The following is an 18,637-nucleotide window of genomic DNA, read 5'->3' as shown; positions in this document are numbered from 1 at the left end:
ACACACACACACACACACACGTGTGTATAGATGCTGCGCTAGGTTGGGAGGACAATTCCCCCTTTCAAGATGCTGCCCAGGCAGGTTCTCCCAGCCTCTTGGGAAGGGAGGGGAAACCACCTGAGTGTCTTCCCCTAACTTCTCCCTCCCAAACAGGAAGATGAGATGAGGGTGGGGGTCAATCCCCCGAAGTCTCTCAGCATCTTTGGTTTCCCAGCCTGCCCGCCCCAGGAGACAACTGCAGGGGCAGCCCTGGACCGGGTCAGGTTTGTCAAGCTGGTGCAGCCCTGCCATTTCTGCATCTCAGCTGACCCCTGTTGTCGTGTTGGGGTCAGTACAGGACCCCAAATCACAGTCTCTGCCTCTCCCAGCCCAGGAAGCCTCCAGCAGTGATCCTGTCCCCAATTTCCTGCCTCTACAACTGCCTTCGGGATTCCTCCCTCGATGACACGGCCCAGGTGTTGTACCCTAAAAGCGGGTGGATGGGAGTCCGTCCTGCCGATGACAGCGGGGGTCTGGGTCCCCCTACTTCCAGAAAGAGGAAGTCTATCTCGAGGATGCTGGTCCAGGCCACCTCCTTCGCTGCCAACCAGACATCCAGGCTAGATAAGGAGACCTTAGCTGGGTGAGGGGAGGAACCGAGATCAAGGGGGCAGGATATAGATGAAGAACAGAGAGGCAGAGGATCAAAGAGCAGGAGAAGGGAGCTCAGTGCGGGCAGGCATGCCACCGGGAGCCCCGTGATGCCCAGGTTAAAGCACGGCCAGTCCAGTTCCAGAATGCCTGAGCCTTCCTGTCACAAGCTCCAGAGTGTGAGCTGCTCCCCCCAGCTAAGGGGCTGGGTGGCCTGGCCAGGGGCACCCCTCCCTTGGAGCCCGTTCCCCAGCCAGCTTGGGTCCTGCTTCCTTACATGAAGGTGGCTTCTGGGGTCATTTGGAGGACAAGCACAGAATAAGGATTCCTTTCTAGAACCCAGGGTCCTGCCTGTTTTGGCATCCCCTGTCCTTGGGGGTCCCACATCCTGAGCACCCCCGTTGACAACCTTCTTTTTCTTGGAGCCCAAGCAGGATGTCCCACCCCTTCCCCCAGGACCTGCCTGGTGAGAGGCACGAGGCACAGGGGTCAGGGTGGGAATGTTTGCACTTTGGCCTTTGGCTGAGGTGAGCTGCTCACTCCTAATAGGATGGAGCTCCAAACTCCTCCCAAGCCGGCCCTCAGACTCCACCCTCAGTTACCATAGGAACCCCAAGGCCCTTTTGGTCACAGGCCGGCCGGTTCACCCTTTGGAAAAAGCCACATCCCCAGTCCTTAGCCTCTGCCCAGCGCCTTAGTCGCATCGTTAGAAATGGAAAACCTCAGGATCACCTTTCACTACCTGCTGGTGGGGAGCTCTGAGGCCAAGTCCGCCAAGAACAAGGATTCCTGGCGTGAAGTCTTTTCTCCTGTATCCCCGAAGCAGAGGGCCGGTGGCCCACCCTCACGTGGCTTTGTCTAAGGGACAGACAGCCCCTCACCTCCGCAGACCTCTGTTCCCCTCCCCTCTGGACGCTCTGTGGAGCCCCCAGCCCTACATCCTCACACCCCGTCTCCCTCCTACTTCTCCCCTCAGGACCCCCCTCACAGAGCCTTTCTCCACCAGAATCATGTACAAATTCACGTCTCAAAAATAAATAATTTTATGTCTCCTTCTGTGGACAACTCAAAACTGAGCGACTTTGAAGGCATGGTCTGGAGCAAAATCTGAGAAGAAAGCGAGAAAACCTTGTATTAGAAGCAGACCCGACTTCCCGGAGCCAAAGCTGTGGACGGTGGGGCTGGTGCTCGCCGGTACCTGGCAGCTCGTCTCTGGTCTGGCCCTGCATTTTCTCCCTAGAGGGCGTGGGGAACAGACACCAGCTTGAAGGTCGGCGCCCGCTCCCCGTGTTTGCTCCCCTACCAGCCGCCCCTCCTCTTCCCCTTTCCTGAAACTCACCCCCTCCTCTTCCTGGAAATGCATTCTCTGGTCACTGCTGACACTATGACCAGCACAGTCACCAGCAATCCCAACAGGATGACCGCAAAGTTGGAGGCTTCTGGGGCATGGGGAAGAGAAATAGGGATGTGGGATAGGAAGAGGTGGCAGAGACACTCCCTTTCAGTCCTCGGCTGCCACCCTGGAGGGATTGCATCCCCTACATCCCTGGTGGCTGTTTCTCCCTCAAGGAGGCTGCTGCTCCCAGGGGTTGCAAGGCCTTGGTGCTGCCCTCCTGCTTCTGGACACACAACTCCCATGAACCTTCTAAGGGAATGTTTATCCAGTTGGTCCCCTAGAGTCCAGGGTATTATGTCAGTCCGTGCTTCTCAAAGAGTAGCCCAGGCATCACTTCCATCGGTCACCTGGGAGCTTGCGAAAAATGCAGATCTCTGGGGCCCCCTCCAGACCTACTGAATCCAAATCTCTGGGGATGAGTCCCGGAATGAACAAGGTAAACAAGACAGCCCTGCTCCACCCCGATCTTAGGCACGAGGATAAAGTTGGAGAACCGCTGGCCCAGAGGCTCACAGGAATTACAGTTTGGGATGGAGAATACCAATAAAAGGTACTGGAGGCTCAGAGGGACACAAGGGAGGGGAATAACAGCAGGGTGAGGCATACAGAGCTCAGAAGTGGGGAGCTCAGGATCAGACAGAAGATTCCAGAGTGTGTGGGTAGGAGATGGGCAAAGGGACTCTGAGATCCTTGAAGGACACTGACCCGGCTAATCTGTAGGGATCATATTATATTATTATTACATTTCATATAGTAATATACCACATTGATACTATACTATCTATTATACATCTATAATAGATATTATAGGGTAATACTATATTATATGGGATAATTCTGCGGCCATTGTTTGTGGGGAAGGGGCTGTGAGGATACAGGCTGGGATGAAGGATACAGGCTGGGATACAGGCTGTGAGGATACAGGCTGGGATGAAGGATACAGGCTGGGATACAGGCTGTGAGGATACAGGCTAGGATGAAGGATACGGGCTGGGATATACAGGCTGTGAGGATACAGCCTGGGATAAAGGATACGGGCTGGGATATACAGGCTGTGAGGATACAGCCTGGGATGAAGGATACGGGCTGGGATACAGGCTGTGAAGATACAGGCTGGGATGAAGGATACAGGCTGGGATACAGGCTGTGAGGATACAGCCTGGGATGAAGGATACAGGCTGGGATACAGGCTGTGAGGATACAGGCTGGGATGAAGGATACGGGCTGGGATATACAGGCTGTGAGGATACAGCCTGGGATGAAGGATACGGGCTGGGATACAGGCTGTGAGGATACAGGCTGGGATGAAGGATACAGTCTGGGATACAGGCTGTGAGGATACAGGCTGGGATGAAGGATACAGGCTGGGATACAGGCTGTGAGGATACAGGCTGGGATGAAGGATACAGGCTGGGATACAGGCTGTGAGGATACAGGCTGGGATGAAGGATACAGGCTGGGATACAGGCTGTGAGGATACAGGCTGGGATGAAGGATACAGGCTGGGATACAGGCTGTGAGGATACAGGCTGGGATGAAGGATACAGGCTGGGATACAGGCTGTGAGGATACAGGCTGGGATGAAGTTCTTGCCTGGCTTTTTGGGGGGTGGCACATCCCGAGGCTCCGTGCAGAGGTGTCCCCCGTAACCAAGTTCACACTCACAGGTGAAGTGGGTTCCCTGCTCCTGGCAGCGACCATCATTCTGACAGGGGTTCTGTAGGCACGGGCTGTCTGCAAGGTTGGAAGGGGTTGGGAGGGGGTTTCTGAGAGGGGCTTCTCCACAGCCAGGGAGAGGGGCCTGGGGGCTGGGACGCCAGGGAAGAAAGCAGCAGCTGACAGAGACTCGCCAGGTCCACTGGCCGGGTTTCCAGTCCTGGCTCTACACTCCCCGAGCTCTGGGGAAACTGCTCACCCTCTCTGAACTCCATTTTCTTTACCTATAAAGTGGGGATGCTGTGCTTACCCCCAGGTGGTGAGTAAGGACTAAAGGAGATCCTGGGAAGCTAACGCTGGGCAAAGGGCCCAGCACGGTGCCCGGCAGAGAGCAGAGGCTCAGAGAAGGCAAGGCCTGTGCCTTTGCCCCTCCCGAAGAAGACAGAGTGGGATCGCATGGCACGAACTTCCTGACACTGATGAGATGGAGTCCCAGGCACAGGACTGGGAGGGATGCTCCTCGGTCCAGGGACACCTCCACCCTCACCCCCACCCCCACCCGCAGCCCGCTGTCAAGGGCCGGTCCAGGCTCACCTCGGAAGCAGCCACGAGTGAGGTTCCCCAGGGTGCAGATCTCCCCAGGGCTGCAGCTGAGGGGCTCACACAGCAGGACCCCCGAGCTGGCACAGGTGCAGCGCTGGGAGCAATCCTCGGTCACGAAGCCGTCACCCTGCTGGAGAGGGAGAAGGGGCGGGAGGTGGGGTTCTGGTTCACCTCCAGAGTCTGGCTCTCCTTGTCTGCTCTCCCGAGGCCTCCCACTTCCAGCCCGGACCTGGTAGTAGATGCCATTGTTGGTGCAGCCGCAGTGGGCCAGGGGGAGGCTCTGGGCACCGCTGTAGATGTAGCCTGGGAGGCTGGCACAGCCCTCCACGCAGGGGCCCTTGCAGTCCCTGGGAGCTGCCAGGGTGGCACAGGAGGCTGGGCAGGGTGTCATGCAGCTCTGATAGACGGTATTGGCTGGACACGGCAAGGCTGAGGGGACAGAGGGGACAGAGTCATAGTCAGAAGAAGGTGGCTGCGCTGGGGCTGGCCCCCCACGTGTGGGCAACGAGGTCACCCAACAGAGCACAGAGCTTGGTAGAGGCAGGGGAGCCAGAAGAGTGGACCAGCTTTACGTGTCTTTTTGTCTGTGACACCAGCACATGAGGTGGAGCGAGGATGGGCACCGGCGAGAAGGAGCAGGACGGGGTGATGGGGTGACAGGGTGACGGGGTGACGGGGCTGAGGCTTCGGGTGAGGGCACAGAAGGAGTTAGTTCGGGAGGGCGTTGACAAGGGGAAAGTTCAGGGCTGGGGGAAGCAAGGCAGGAAGCCAAGGTGCGGGTACCGGTGGGGGCTCAGAGCGGAGCAGAGGGCGGAAATGGCCGGGGGCAGGGGAGGAGGCCAGGAGCCCGCGGCTGGGGAAGGTCAGGGCCTCACCGCAGTGGGTGTGGTTCCGCCAGCTGACTGGGTTGGCGCCCACCTCCTGGCAGATGATGGCGTACCCGCTGAGGACCTGGCAACGCCGCTCGTCCTGCTCTTTGGGGTCCCGGGCGGCACACAGATCAGACACACAGTGCCTGGGGGGATGGCAGGGACAGTTGGGTGCTGTCAGAGAGGGGGAGGCAAGGAGACCCGGCCCCACAGAAGAGGGCCTGGAAGCCCACCAGGCAGTGTGCGTGTGTGCGTGTGTGTGTGTGTGTGTGTGCGTGCGTGCGTGTGTGTGTGTGTGTGTGTGTGTGTGAGACAAGTACCAAGGCCACAGAGAGAACTGTGCCCAACAGAGAGCCGATCAGAGAACAGGCCCCAGGACCTGGAGAAAGGCCATTCCCACGTGGCCTGGGTCCCCGACTCACTCCAGGAAGGGTTCCGGGGCCACAGGCTGGTGGCAGGCAGCGAAGGGGCCCTGGGGGTCCACCAGCACACTACACGCCCGTGTGTGCTCGATGAGCTCCAGCTGCTCCGGGCTGCATTCTGACACATGAAGGCCTGACGCCTCCTCTTCTTTCACTTCCTCCTCTTGTACCTCCCTGGGGCAGAGATAGTGAAGGGCCAGGTGAGGCCCACCATGGCTGTGAACTTAGGAAGAACTGGGGGGGGAGGGGAGGGGAGGGCTCGGGCACAGACCGGGATCCACAGGGCAGGTGCCCCACAGTCAGTGGGAGGGGAAAGAAACGATGGGATTAGGAGAATCAGGCCAGTCTGAGCCCTTGACCTCGGGGTTCCTCCTCTGCTGAGGATATGGGGGTGAGCAGGGTATAAACAGATACTACGGTGTCGCTCATCGCCCCTCCAGCCCAGGCTGGGCCTCCCTGCTCAGAGCCCCAGGCCTTTCACCTTGAGAAGCGGGGGAGGCCTCCCTTGGTCTTCTTCACCTCCCAACTGTTGCCAAAGACAAGGAGGTTCTGGGTGAGGGCACCGTCGGGCAGCATAAAATCATTCCTCTTGTTCTGGTCGTAGTTGCCGCACAGGCCGCGCACAAGCCTTCGGTACGTGATGGGCAGGGAGATCACTGCAGGAGGAAGGGGTCCCAGCATCGAAACTCCCCACCTCGTCACTTCCCACCCCTCCTGGGTCCTCCCGTGGAGCTCGGGGGCCCCACTCCCAGGCAGAGGTCCTTTCACTATGTTCGGCCCAAGACGTGGTTTTCCCTACCCCCATCCTTGGAATGTCCCTGCGGCCCTCCGGTCCCCACGCTCAGGTACCTGCGTTGTTCTTTCCATTGAAGCTGATGACCAGCTCAAAGTCTGTGATCAGATACAGGCGGTGGCCTCGCATGGTGACCCGCAGCTGGTCGTTGGGCTCGTAGGGGATGGTCACCTTCTGACCGTTGACCTGGAGAAGGCAGACAGGAGCCGCACGGAGGCCTGAATCAAGGTGACCCTCTGCCGCTTTGGCCTCTGTCTCTCTGCACATCTTGGTACCTCTCGGTGCCGTCATTCCGGGCAACAAGATACCGCAGGAAGCTTTGCTACCCCGAGTGGCAAAGGCCTCCCTGAGGTCTGCTCCTGTTGCAGCCTCAGCCCCTTCCTTGCAAAGAAACTGGCAGGTGGGTGCCCTGGTACTTCTTCAGCACAGCTCCACCCTCACACTGCATGAGTTTCCCTTCTCTCTCTCCCCTGCCTCTCTCCCACCTTGTGTGTAATCCCACTGCCCTCCTCTGCCCTCCCCCCGACAAGGAGGTGAGTGTGGCACTGATTCTGATTTCCAAAACTAGGCAGCCTCTGCTGGGACCTTCCCAGGGAACACAGAGTCCTGGCCTCACCTGCTCCAGGTGGCCTCCCATGGCCCGACCTGCCTCCCCAGACCCTCCCGGCCTGGCCTGGCTCTTACTACAAGTCCCAGTTCCGTCTGGAGCTGGACTGTGTAGCCGTAGACCGTCACGATGATTTCGTGCAGGAAGATGGGGTTGAAGGACGGAAGCACCTTGTTGCGGCCCTCCACGACCAAGGGCTCCACCCCATCAGGGAGCACGTCCAAGGTCTTGATCAGAAAGTAGGTCATGCGGCCCTGGAAGCGGTAGCTGAAGCCATCAAATGTGCGGTAAGTGGGGTCCCCATAAATTGTGCATTGCTCCGACTCTGAAAAGAAGGGCCAACGCTGAGAAGGCACCCTGAGTGATGTAACTGCCCCAGAGCCCCTCACCTGCCTGGGGCCTCCCGTCACCTTCCCTCTTAGCCCTGGGCTCCCCGTGGACTTGATCGTCCACTTTCTCCCTCTCCCAGCTTGAGAGGATCTCCTTGTCTGGTTCCCTCTTTTTGCCCTGAAGATAGCAGATCCCAGAGAGGATCATGCAGGCGACCAGGGAGCTGGTAAGAGCCTGAGAGCCTAGGCCCACTCCTGCCCGCGCCGGGTCCCTCCCTCTCCAGAGCCCCCAGCCCAGGCCCCTCTGGCTCCACCTCCCCGAGGGCCCCCTTACTCTCGGGTGCGCAGTAGTCTTTGCCGTCCTTGTTGGGCTGGCACTGGGAGCCCGAGGGGCAGGCGAAGGGCCCGCACTGAATGACGCCCGCTCTGCAGGCACACCTCTTGGAGCAGCCTCCGGAGAACCAGGACTTACCCGCCTGCAGACGCCGCAGGAAGAACGGGGAGTGAGAAGCGAAGGGCCAGCTCCCTTTCCTCGACGACTTCAGCCTAAGCCTACAGTCTGATGGCTCACTGGGCACGGGCCAGAGGCAGTCCCCGCGCCATCTGCACCCTTATGGACCTGTACCGCCCCCTAGAGGCGTTGTGCTGGGTGTGTCTCACACAGGCTGCTCAGGAGGTACTGCTGAACCCATCTTACAGATGAGGAAACTGAGGTCACAGAGGTCCCCTGACTCGTGAGTGGTACCATCAGGATTCAAATCAAAGCCACCCTACCGGCTGCATCCCTGTGGTTTGCATTTCTCAGTCCCCAAACCCAAACCACACACCCTCTAGCCCACCCAGGAGGCCACCCTGCCCCATCACCAGCCTTCACACCCAGGGCCAGCGGTGGAGGCGTGGGTGGCCCAGGCCTAGAGAGGCACGGGAAAGGAGAACATGGCATCCCGAAGGTATGTTACCCCCACCCCTACTTCCTGGCCCCACTCACAGGGAGGGAGTTGCCCTGGGCGTCCCTGCAGCTGCACTGGCTCCTGGGCACACACTGCTGTCCACTGAGCACGTAGCCGGGCTCACAGTCACAGCCCTCCTCGCAGGTGGAGGGCACTCTGGAGCCTTTGCACTGGCCTTCCGGGTCCCAGCAGGAAGGAGGGCAGGAGGGAACGCAGGTGGTGTAGACGCTGTGGGCGGAGCAGTCCAGAGCTGGAGGCGGGGGCGGGGGGGGGAACATTGACTGAGCGTGGGCTGTGTGCTGGCTCCGAGGACAGAAGAGAGCAAGAACTGGTTCTCCCCGCTCAGCGTGGGAATCCGGGGTCAGCCCGCAGCCGCAGCAGCGCGACCCTGGTGCATCTGGTCAGTAAGCATGTGACTGGCGTGTGTGTGTACGAGGTGTGACAGGAGCACAGGGCAGGGGGGTATCCACTGTGCTGGAGGAGCTAAATAAAGCCCTTTAAGTAGAAGTAGTTGCAAACAAATGGAACTGTTCACAGATGGGAAGATGTCAGTCTTCCCTAAGTTAATTTAATTATTATTTAGTTTTTTGGCCGCGCCACGCGCCATGTGGGATCTTAGTTCCCCGACCAGGGATCGAACTTGTGCCCCCCATGGAAGCGCAGAATCCTAACCACTGGACTGCCAGGGAAGTCCCTCCCTAATTATACATTTAATACGATACCCCCAAAATACACCAACAGGATTTTGTTTTGTTTTTTAATAGGACAAGATGATATTAATGTGGAAATGAGGATCTAAACAAAGCAGAAAAGCTGGGAAAATTCTAAAACAAACCAAAAAAAAAACTGGGAAAAAAAAAAAAACCAGCAGTAGGTAGTGTATGTCCTTACCAGAAATCTAAACACTATCTAAACTCTCAATGACCACAACATTGTGCTGCTGGTAAATGAAGATAAATGGAGCAGTGGAAGCGGAGAAAAAGGCCCAGAGAGGGATCCAAATACGTGTGGGAATTTAATATAAATCATGGCATCTGAGTCAGTGGAAAAAGAGAGAATGGTCATTTAATAATACTGGGAAAAAATAAACACAAAGTTGATTCAGTTCTCATCCTACACACCAGGGTAAATCCCCATGGATCAAACATTTAAATATAAAAAAAAAGAAACAATACAAATACTAGAGCAAAACACAGGCAAATTCTTTTTTAACTTCAGAGTGGGGAAGCCGTTTGTAACTAAGGCTCAAACTGCAGAAGCCATAAAACAAGGATTATTATATTTGACCTCACAAATACATATATATATATATATTTTTTTTTTTTTTCCTGCATGGTAAAAAAGAGTGAAAGATGAAAAAAAGAGACCTGGACAAAATTTTTGTAACTCATGGCACTAATGAAGGGCTACTCTCTGCAGCAGACAAAGGACATCTATAAAACATTTCAACAAAGACCAACAAACCAGTGGAAAAAATGGTGAATGGGTACGAAGAAATCACAGAAAGGGAAATCCACATTGCTCCTGAACATAGGAAAGAATGCACAACTTCACTCATAATAGGAAAAATACAAATTAAGGCTCTTTTTATCTTTCACATATCAGATAGGCAAAAATCCAAAAGCACGATAATGCTGTGTGTTGGCCAGTCTGTGGGGAAATGGGCACTCTCGTATGTTGCTGGTGGGAATGTAAATTCCTCAACCCCTATGGAAGGCCATTTGGCAACATCTCTCAAAAGCACAAATCCACACAATCCTTGATCCAACAATTCCAGGTCTACAAATTTATCCCACAGATAAGAGACACACACGTAGAGAATTGTATCTGCATGAGGTTATCCTTGCAGCACTGTTTGCAATAGCCAAAGACTGGAAACAACTAGAAAGTCCATCGCTAGAAGACTAGTTAAAAAAATTATGATAAATGAATTATGACGCAGCTGCAAAAGAGAATGAGGATACTCTTTACATATCTGACGGGGAAGGACCGCCAAGCTAGTTTGTCAAGTGAAAAAAAATAAAGTGCAAACTACTGTGTCCCGTCTGCTGTTTGTAAGAAAATACAGAAAAAAAATTTGCATTTGTCTGTATGTGCAGAAATAAAAGACTTTTGGAAAAATACTCAGACGCTGAAAAGAGCAGGCTGGGACCAGGGCCCCTGGGGTCAGGGAGAGAGGGAGACTTTTCACTGGGGATCTTTTAATATTTTCAAAGTTTTTGAACCATAGGAATGCATCACATAGGAAAAACACCGTAATCACTGTTTTAAAATTTAAAATGTTCTTGGGAACTTCCCTGGTGGTCCAGTGGGTAAGACTCTGCGCTCCCAAAGCAGGGGGCCCGGGGTTCGATCCCTGGTCAGGGAACTAGAACCCACACGCACGCCGCAACTAAGACCCGGTGCAGCCTAAATAAATAAATAAAAATAAAAGGTTCTGGAATTAGATAGTGGTGCTGGTTGTACAACTTTGTGAAGATCCTGAAAATCAGTAAACTGTATACTTTTAAAGGGTAGAAGAATATGCTATGTGAATAATAATTTAAAAAAAAATTTTTAAAGGAAAGAGCTAGAGGAGGATGCCTCAGAGTCTGCCAGGAGGGGAGAAGAAAGAACCTTTCGGGTGCAGGGCATGGTATGTATAAAGGCAGGGAGGGGTGTGGGAAAGCGAGGCCTGTGTGGAGAATGGGATGGTTTGATGCAGGTGATGCTGGCGCACAGGAAAGTGGCGTGGGGGAGGGGCACAGCTTGCAGGAGCTCCAGGACATCTCAGAGAGGAGCTTGGACTTGCAGGTAACAGCCGTGCAGGGGCCTAACACGATCACATTTCTTTTGGAAAGGAGCTGCTGACAAGCAGCCCGTGCGGTCCTGGTGGTGTGGGGCACTAGCTAAGAGCCTGCCGTAAATGGTCCACATCAGAGAAAATGAGGTCAGAAATAGGTCGGGAACAACTGAAATGGAGAATGGGGGCGCTTTCGGAGATACACAGACGGAAAGAGGGTTTGGGAGCAGTTTGGGGGCGGCCCGAGGACACACTCACGGCAGAAGCTGCTGTTTCTCCAGATCGGAGGCTTGATCCCCTGGGCCTGGCAGGCGGCCCCGAAGGCTTGTAGGGACTGGCAGAGGGCATGGTTGAGGCCTCCAGACTCACAGAGGCTGTGGGTACATCTGAGCAGGAAGGGACTGGGAATCACGCGGGTGGCACACTTCGCCCAGGCTGGAGCCTGGAAAGCCGCCTGGCATTGCTCCCGGGCTCTTGCCAGGTCAGCTGCCCGGCAGTTCGTGTTTGGCTTCTCCTGAGGTTCTGCTTCAGTCTTCTTGTCATCTTCTTGGCAACTGGGAAGGGAAAGGGCGTCATCATAGGGACAGCCACTGCCTCATCTATGATAGTGACTTGGCGCTCCCAAACCACACCCTGAAGACGCCTCCTGTCTTCACCGGGAAGCTGGCCTGAGCTCTGGCCAGCCTTCCATGTGGCCTCGGTCTCCTCCCACGTTTCGAAGCCAAGACAGGAAGACTTTCTCGTTTCCCCATATAGGTTCCTGGGACCCAGACGCCATTGCCTGTCAAGTTACACGCACAAAGGACCACTCTGGTCTTCCCATCCAGGTGGGCCATACGGTCTAGAATCCCAACTCGTGTTCCTATGCAAAGGCAGAGGTTCTTCGGGGACAATTACTTTGGGTCGATCTCCTCGTCTTGCCAACTGTCCACATACATGATGTCATCCAGGGCTAGTTCGTCATTAGGCATCAATAGGTCGTCTTCTTCCTCGCCGTTGAAGTTCCCGCACATGCCGCAGGTCTGTGTGGGCAGAGGGGATCCAGGGATCTTCAGTGCCAGGGATGGCAGAGGGCATTTTTTGTCGGCATCCCCTTTAAGAGAAAGGCGCCCCCCTCCCTGCAGACTGACTCCCCCTACGAAGAGACCCAGGTGTTTTCCTCACCTTTTCATAATAGGCTTTGGGGATTTCGACCTCTAGGAAACCATTGCCGTCAAACTTGACTTGCACCCCAATGTTGATGGTGAGCACGGTGTAGCCGTCCCTGGAAATGACTTTGACTCCCCGGATCTGGGTGGTCGCCGGGAGGGTGACCCGTGTGCCATTGATCTACAGAGGAGGGCAGGACCCGTGAGCAGGAAGAAGGACCAGAGCCCCGTCCCCAGAGCCCATGTCCTCCCCGCCGGCCTCGCTCACCAGCACTTGGTCCTTCTTCAGGGTGACCAGGGTATTGAAGATGTCCACGTGGACCTGGCGGAGGTAGAAAGTGTGGGGCTGGTCTTTCCGCTTCCCATTCTTGCCACTGATCTTGAAGAAAGGCAGGTCCACGGTGGAGTGGCATATTTTCACCAAGACGTAAGTGCAGGTGCCCCTGACCGCATGGTAACTGCCATCGAAGCTTGCGTAGTGGGACGCGTTGCGGAGGTGGCACTCTCCCATCCCTGGAGGGCAGACAGGTAGCTGAGGAGTGGTCCAGCCTCTAGCGAGAACAGGCCTTCTCCCCTGCCTCAAGGAAAGGATGGGAGGAGAGGGAGCCTCAGAAGGGAAGGAGACAAAGAAGAGAGTCAAGACACGAGGAGGTGGGGCAGGTGTCATTCGGCCAGGGAGAGACTTCTACTACCCCGTCTAAGTCCACGGCTGCCACGGGGAACCATGAGTGAACCCCAAGGAGCCCTTCTTGATAGAGGGGGAGTTGGGGAGCGTTGGCCTTGGTGGCTGAAGGTCCTCCTCCACACTCAGTGGAGGCCTACCTGCCGCCCGGCACCGTATCAGCCCATCCCGGGACCCGCACGTATGGCCAGGCTCGCAGGCGGTCTGGAGGCAGGAGATGTTGTTGTGAGCGGAGCAGGTGCAGAGCCTGGAGCAGGTGTTGTCCGTGTACCAGCTCTCCCCGACCTGTGGGGCGCAGGCATCAGTGGAGCCGATAGAAACTTGGAAGCCAGAGGTGGTCGGAGCCACCCGCACCCCAGGGCCCGCATGAGGCTCACTGCCCTTGGCTGCCTGCCTCCATCGCTAGCCTTCCTCAGGCTCTTGGCTTCTGGATTTGCCCCTCAGCCCCCAGCACTGGCCCACCCTGCCCCTTTTCAGGCTCTGAGCCCTCTGGCCCCCAAACTCGGGGAGCTGGGAAGGGCAGGGCACCCCCTGTGGTCTGGCGTCTCACCGGGTGGTAGGAGCCCCTCTGGCTGGTACAGCCACACTGGCTGAGGGGCACACAGGAGGTCCCACTCAGGATGTGGCCTTTCTGGCACTCGCAGCCCTCGGCACAGGGCAGCGAGGACGGGCAGTATGATGGAGCGCTCAGGCTGAGGCAGGTGGCCGGGCAGGGGTTGGCACAGGTGCTGTAGCTGCTGCCCAGTGGGCAGTTCAGAGCTAAGAAGAAATCGGTGTTTAGGAAGGAAGAGTGACTTCCAGCTCTCTGACCTTGGGGCATCAGGAGTTCCTGGGAGGGACTTCCCTGGTGGTCCAGTGGTTAAGACTTGGCCTTCCACTGCAGGAGGTACGGGTTTCACCCCTGGTTGGGGAGCTAAGATCCCACATGCCTCGAGTCCAAAAAAATCAAAAACATAAAACAGAAACAATACTGTAACAAATTCAATAAAGACTTTAAAAATGGTCCATATCAAAAAACTCTTAAAAAAAAAAAAGAGTTCCTGGGAACGTCCATCAGACGAATGGATAAACAAAATGGGGTCCAATCAGACAACGGAATATGGTTCAGCCTTAAAAAGAAGGAAATTCTGGTACTCGCTACGACATGGGGAACCCTGGGAATATAACGCTAAGTGAAATAAGCGAGTCACAAAGAGATGAATACCATGTGATTCCACTTAGACGAGGTCCCTAGAGTCTTCGAATTCACAAAGACAGAGAGTAGATGGTGGTTGCCAGGGGCTGGGGGAGGGGATGGGGACTCACAGTGTTTAATGCGGACAGAGTTTCAGTTTGGGAAGATGAAAAAGCTCTGGGGGCGATGGTGGTGATGGTCGCACAATGAGGTGAGTGCGCTCAATGCCGCTGGACACTTAAAAATGGTCACAATGGTCATTTTTATGTTCTGTATGTTTTACTACAATTTAAAAAAAAAAGCGTTTCTGGGAAAGAAGAAAGGTCACAGAGCTGGCCCAGGGAAGAAGGGAAGGAGGCAGTAACCAAATGAGATCAGAACTTTTTTGGGGGCCACGCCCCATGGCATGTGGGATCTGAACCAGGGATCGAAACGGTGCCCCCTGCGGCGGACGCGCGGAGTCGTAACCACTGGACCGCCAGGGAATTCCTGGGAGATCAGAACTTTCTGGTGAAGTGAGAATCGGAGGGAGGCTCCCAGAAGAGGGAGACAAGTAGAGGCTGGGGGCTGGGCTCCGAGAGACCGGGGAGACGGGAACAGAGGAGGGTCCCACGTGGGGCCTGGGGGCCGTGCTGCGAAGGGAAGAGTGAAGGAGCAGAGTTTAGGGAGAGGGAGACAGGGCAGGGCTCTCGGGACTCCCCCTGGCTGTCAGGTCACTCACGGCAGAAGGTGGTGTTCCGCCAGGCGAGGGCCTGGCCTGCGCGGGCGCACAGGGACGCGTAGGCCTGCAGGGAGCGGCACAGGGTCGAGGTGTCGCCCTTGGTCCCACACTGGCCGTACACGCAACTGGTGAAGCTGGAGTGCGGGGCCACCACCCCGTGGCACTGGGAGAAGGGTCCTGGATGAAACGTAGGTGAGACTAAGCTTGGGGAGGGAGCAGAACCACGCGGCTGCTCTGGGGCAAATTCAACATCCATTTCCATCAGAACCCGTAATTATTGAGAACCTACTGCCTGAGATGCAAAAAACGCCACAGATCCGTCAGCGTTCCCAGGTGACCACTGCCTCTGCATTCCCTCTGCCTGCCTCTTGAGGGCCACTACTTCCTGTCTCACCCTTCCTCCCTCCCTGCTCAGTGCCCCTCCTCTGTCTCCTGCCCCCGGGGAGCAAAAAGGGGCCCCCTGCGTGGCTTACCCTGAGGGTTCATTAAGATATCACAGTTCTTATTCCAGGCCTCCGTCACTTTCTTCCCCAGGCACCTGGGGGGCCCGCCACCCGCAGCAAAGCAGCTGACAGAGGAGGAGGGGAAAGGACAGGAGTTTAGGATTGGAGGAAGCTTTCCAAAAGCCAGAGCAAAAGTGGAGAGGGAAACAGGGAGGGGAGTAAGGACGGGAGAGGAGAACAATGATGGCCTCAAGTAGTAAGGTCAGCAGATGCAGCAGGAAAGCACAAGGTTAGATCTCAGGGTGGACTTCCCAAGAGACAGATCAGTCATCAGCTCCAGGAAAGACTGGGGATGCACAGGGAACACCTCCAGGCTGCCCGCCAAGCCTGCGCCCCTGGTCCGGCTCCGCCCCCCCCCCCCCGCCCCCGTTCCGGCTCACCCAGGTTCAGACAACTCATTTAGCTTCCAGGAGGCCCCCAGCTTCACGGAGCTGACCGCAGGCCTTTTATCAGGCTGCAGATTGTCATCTAGGCTGTTGTTGTTGAAGTTCCCTGCAGGACGGAACAGTCAGCAGAGGCCTTGAACTCAGCCCCGGGACCAAGAAGCATCCCTGCCTCTTCATGCAACCAACCAAGATGAGCCCTTTCTCTTCCTTCATCTTCGGCTTCCCTTCATGCCTACCCTAGCGCACGACACCTTCAACCAAGTAAGAGGTCGACAAGCACCAAGGACACCTAATCAGATGTGTGGATGAGCAGGACCGGGACAGGCTCCAGCCCATGACCCCGGCCTCACCTGCTGGTGCCCTAGGAACTCACCGCACATCCCGCAGAGCCAGCCAGCGTAGGAGGAGGGCACGGTCACTTCCACCAGGTGGTTCCCATCATAGCGAACTTGAAGCCCGAAGTCCGTGTAGAGGAGGATAAAGGAGCCACTGGACCTCACGTTCACCCGGCCTTGTGCAGGCCACACGGGCAGGGCCACCCGGCGACCATCCAGCTACAGAGGCAGGGAGGACACTGTAGGGAAAGGCGCCTGGGACAAGGACAACAACGAGGCCAAGACCAGGGAGCAGGAGGGGGTGGCGGGGGTGTCTCAGAAACTGGGGCTGCGTCTGCCAGACAGGGCCTGCAGGCAAGGAGACGCGGAGAAGAGATGCAGCGTGGGCTGGGGGTGGGGCCGGGGAGGCCGGGCGCAGGCACGCACCATGACCTTGCGGCCTTTGATCATGGAGATTCTGAGGTTGAAGACCTGCACTTGGACGGTTTTGACATAGGAGGCCTCCAAGTTTCCGCCGCGGAACTCGTTGGTGGCACTCACGACGAAGTAATTTTCTGGGGACCTCAACCAACAAGGCTGGGTCAGGGTGTAGGTGCAGGTGCCCATGAAGTGGTGCAGGGCTCCGTCGAATGTCAGGTAATGGGGGTCCCCCGAGACAGTGCAGGTAGCGGACCCTGGGCAGGAGGAGATGGCGTTCAGAGAGGCACTGACCCTGAGCTGCCATCTTGGCGAGTCCACATTGGAATGGTACCCACGGCTCAACGGGGTGGTTGGTGTGACTTGGAGAGGTCAAGGTCAGGGACCGCCCCAGCCTCACTCTCTGGGTCCTCGAAGACGCGGCTTTGGCTCTGGGCAATTGCCTTCCAGCCCCCTGGTTATGCTCCAGCTCTCTGCGTTAGGACAGGACCATGCCTTTGCTCGAGGCCACATGGGCAGCCCCCATGAGCACCTTCTTTCGACTGCTCACCTTGAGCGTGGCAGCCATAGATGCCATCCTGCCGACCACACACCTCCTGGGCCTGGCACCTCCACTGCTCACAGCGAGTTCTGTTGCTGCTCTCGCAGATGCAGAGCTGTCTGCAGCCTGGCTTGAACCACCGCTCCCCTACCTGGCGGACGGACCGAAGGAAGGGAAATAAGTTATCCCCTGATCGATTAGCACTGCTATTCAGATCACCGGCCTGCTCACCAGGAAGGCATTCGTGTCATCCCAAAGCTCCAGGCTTGGTTGCAAAACCCTGGCATCCGCTCACTCGTTCAGTCATTCCACTGTTTGTTTGTTCACTAGTTCAACAGACAGTTATCATCTGCCTTGTGCCAGGCGTCAGGGATTCAGTAATGAGCTGGATGGATGAGGTCCCTGCCCTAACAGAACTCACAGTCCAGAGAGGGCAGTCAACACGTAAACAGATAGGTCACGTGGTCCAACACACTCTGCACCCAAAGACGATAATCAGGGCACCCAGGGAGAGTTTCGTGCCATTGACACAGGCGATCGGCACTCGCCGCGAGAGCTTAGAGATGCTTCTCAGGAGGGCTTTGAGGAAGAAGCAGCATTTCAACAGGGCCTCAAAGGAGGTGAGAGTGGCTAACAGGCATAGTGCCTGGGAGGCCGAGCAGCGGGGAAGGGCTGAAAAGAAGGTGAAACTGAGAGAGCAAAGCGCAGACGAGGAGAGTTCCGTGGGCCAGCCTGGAATGCGGCACCGAGCAGGGAGAGCCCAGGGGACACCAGGTGGGAGGGGGCTGGGATGGACATCAGTGTCACCCCAGGCCTCGGGTGAGGGACAGGCAAAGGAAGAGAGAGAGAAGTTTCAAGGATGAGAGTCTAGCTCCAAGTGCTGCCTCTGAGAAGATGGTGAAGATGGGGCCCAGGTAGCAGCTGAAATCCTTCAGCAGAGAAAGGGACCCTCAGTAGGAGAGAGAGAGTACAGGTGAGATGCAGACATGCCTGGGCCTTCAGAGGATGAGAAACCGGGAAAGTGACTCAGGGATGTGATGGGCGGGGAAGATAGGAGGGGAGAGACCTAGGGGTCCCAGGCTCTGCTGGGCAGCGTGGGAAATAACTGTGCTATGACTCCATCCCGGTCTGCAGGGATGAAAAGTACTAGAACTGAAGAAAGAAAAAAGGAAATTAGACCTAAGCCTGAAGTTCCTTAATCCCAGCCCGCCCCCCCGCCCCTCCCCCCACCCCCTGCTTTTTCTCTCCTGCCCACAAGCTGGCCGTAGACTTCAGAGCTGGGATGAGTGCCTTCTGGCTGCAGGGCTGAGAGAGTCCCAGCCCCAGCGGCTCACCTTGAAGTAGCCGGCCGTGGGGTCAAGGCAGCCACATTCGGACCTGGGGACGCACTGGAGACCGCTGAGGACGAAGCCCGGGTCGCACTCGCAGCCCTCCACGCAGCGGTTCTGGCAGGCCATGCCCGAGAGCTCGGAATGGCAGGTGTCGGGGCACAGCTTGGCACACAGGGTGTATCGGCTGTTGGGTGGACAGGCCAGCGCTGGCAGAGGGGGGGAGCACAGGTGAGGCGGGATGGGGAAAAGAGGAAAGAGGCAGCTCCCAGCCCAGAGTTCAGAAGGCCGGTGGCTAGAGTCTTCCGCCCCATCTCGAGAAGAAGACAGTGACTGGGAGAAACCACCGAGGAGCTCAGCTT

At 56.5% G+C, this 18,637-nt stretch overlaps 1 protein-coding gene across 1 annotated transcript in view; it reads right to left on the bottom strand.

Annotated features, from left to right (window-relative positions):
- Positions 1 to 1,699: 1,699 nt before the first annotated feature.
- ZAN (zonadhesin) overlaps positions 1,700 to 18,637 on the bottom strand; it is a 31,758-nt gene continuing 14,820 nt past the window's right edge. The window contains exons 21-46 of the mRNA XM_060285200.1: positions 18,282 to 18,484; positions 16,957 to 17,098; positions 16,416 to 16,663; positions 16,028 to 16,208; positions 15,649 to 15,760; positions 15,239 to 15,333; positions 14,766 to 14,942; positions 13,421 to 13,629; positions 13,011 to 13,155; positions 12,457 to 12,701; positions 12,205 to 12,369; positions 11,938 to 12,062; positions 11,299 to 11,594; positions 8,297 to 8,508; positions 7,643 to 7,784; positions 7,057 to 7,304; positions 6,429 to 6,558; positions 6,061 to 6,235; positions 5,580 to 5,753; positions 5,164 to 5,303; positions 4,518 to 4,717; positions 4,280 to 4,418; positions 3,623 to 3,763; positions 1,973 to 2,072; positions 1,832 to 1,869; positions 1,700 to 1,740 (exon numbers count right to left, since the gene is read on the bottom strand). Of these exons, the coding sequence (XP_060141183.1) occupies positions 1,700 to 1,740; positions 1,832 to 1,869; positions 1,973 to 2,072; positions 3,623 to 3,763; positions 4,280 to 4,418; positions 4,518 to 4,717; positions 5,164 to 5,303; positions 5,580 to 5,753; positions 6,061 to 6,235; positions 6,429 to 6,558; positions 7,057 to 7,304; positions 7,643 to 7,784; positions 8,297 to 8,508; positions 11,299 to 11,594; positions 11,938 to 12,062; positions 12,205 to 12,369; positions 12,457 to 12,701; positions 13,011 to 13,155; positions 13,421 to 13,629; positions 14,766 to 14,942; positions 15,239 to 15,333; positions 15,649 to 15,760; positions 16,028 to 16,208; positions 16,416 to 16,663; positions 16,957 to 17,098; positions 18,282 to 18,484 (4,223 nt within the window). The remainder of the gene's footprint in view (positions 1,741 to 1,831; positions 1,870 to 1,972; positions 2,073 to 3,622; positions 3,764 to 4,279; positions 4,419 to 4,517; positions 4,718 to 5,163; positions 5,304 to 5,579; positions 5,754 to 6,060; positions 6,236 to 6,428; positions 6,559 to 7,056; positions 7,305 to 7,642; positions 7,785 to 8,296; positions 8,509 to 11,298; positions 11,595 to 11,937; positions 12,063 to 12,204; positions 12,370 to 12,456; positions 12,702 to 13,010; positions 13,156 to 13,420; positions 13,630 to 14,765; positions 14,943 to 15,238; positions 15,334 to 15,648; positions 15,761 to 16,027; positions 16,209 to 16,415; positions 16,664 to 16,956; positions 17,099 to 18,281; positions 18,485 to 18,637) is intronic.

Source organism: Globicephala melas, chromosome 15 (genome assembly GCF_963455315.2).
Source record: "Globicephala melas chromosome 15, mGloMel1.2, whole genome shotgun sequence".
Lineage (NCBI taxonomy): Eukaryota > Metazoa > Chordata > Mammalia > Artiodactyla > Delphinidae > Globicephala > Globicephala melas.
This window is presented reverse-complemented; position numbering and strand designations above follow the sequence as displayed.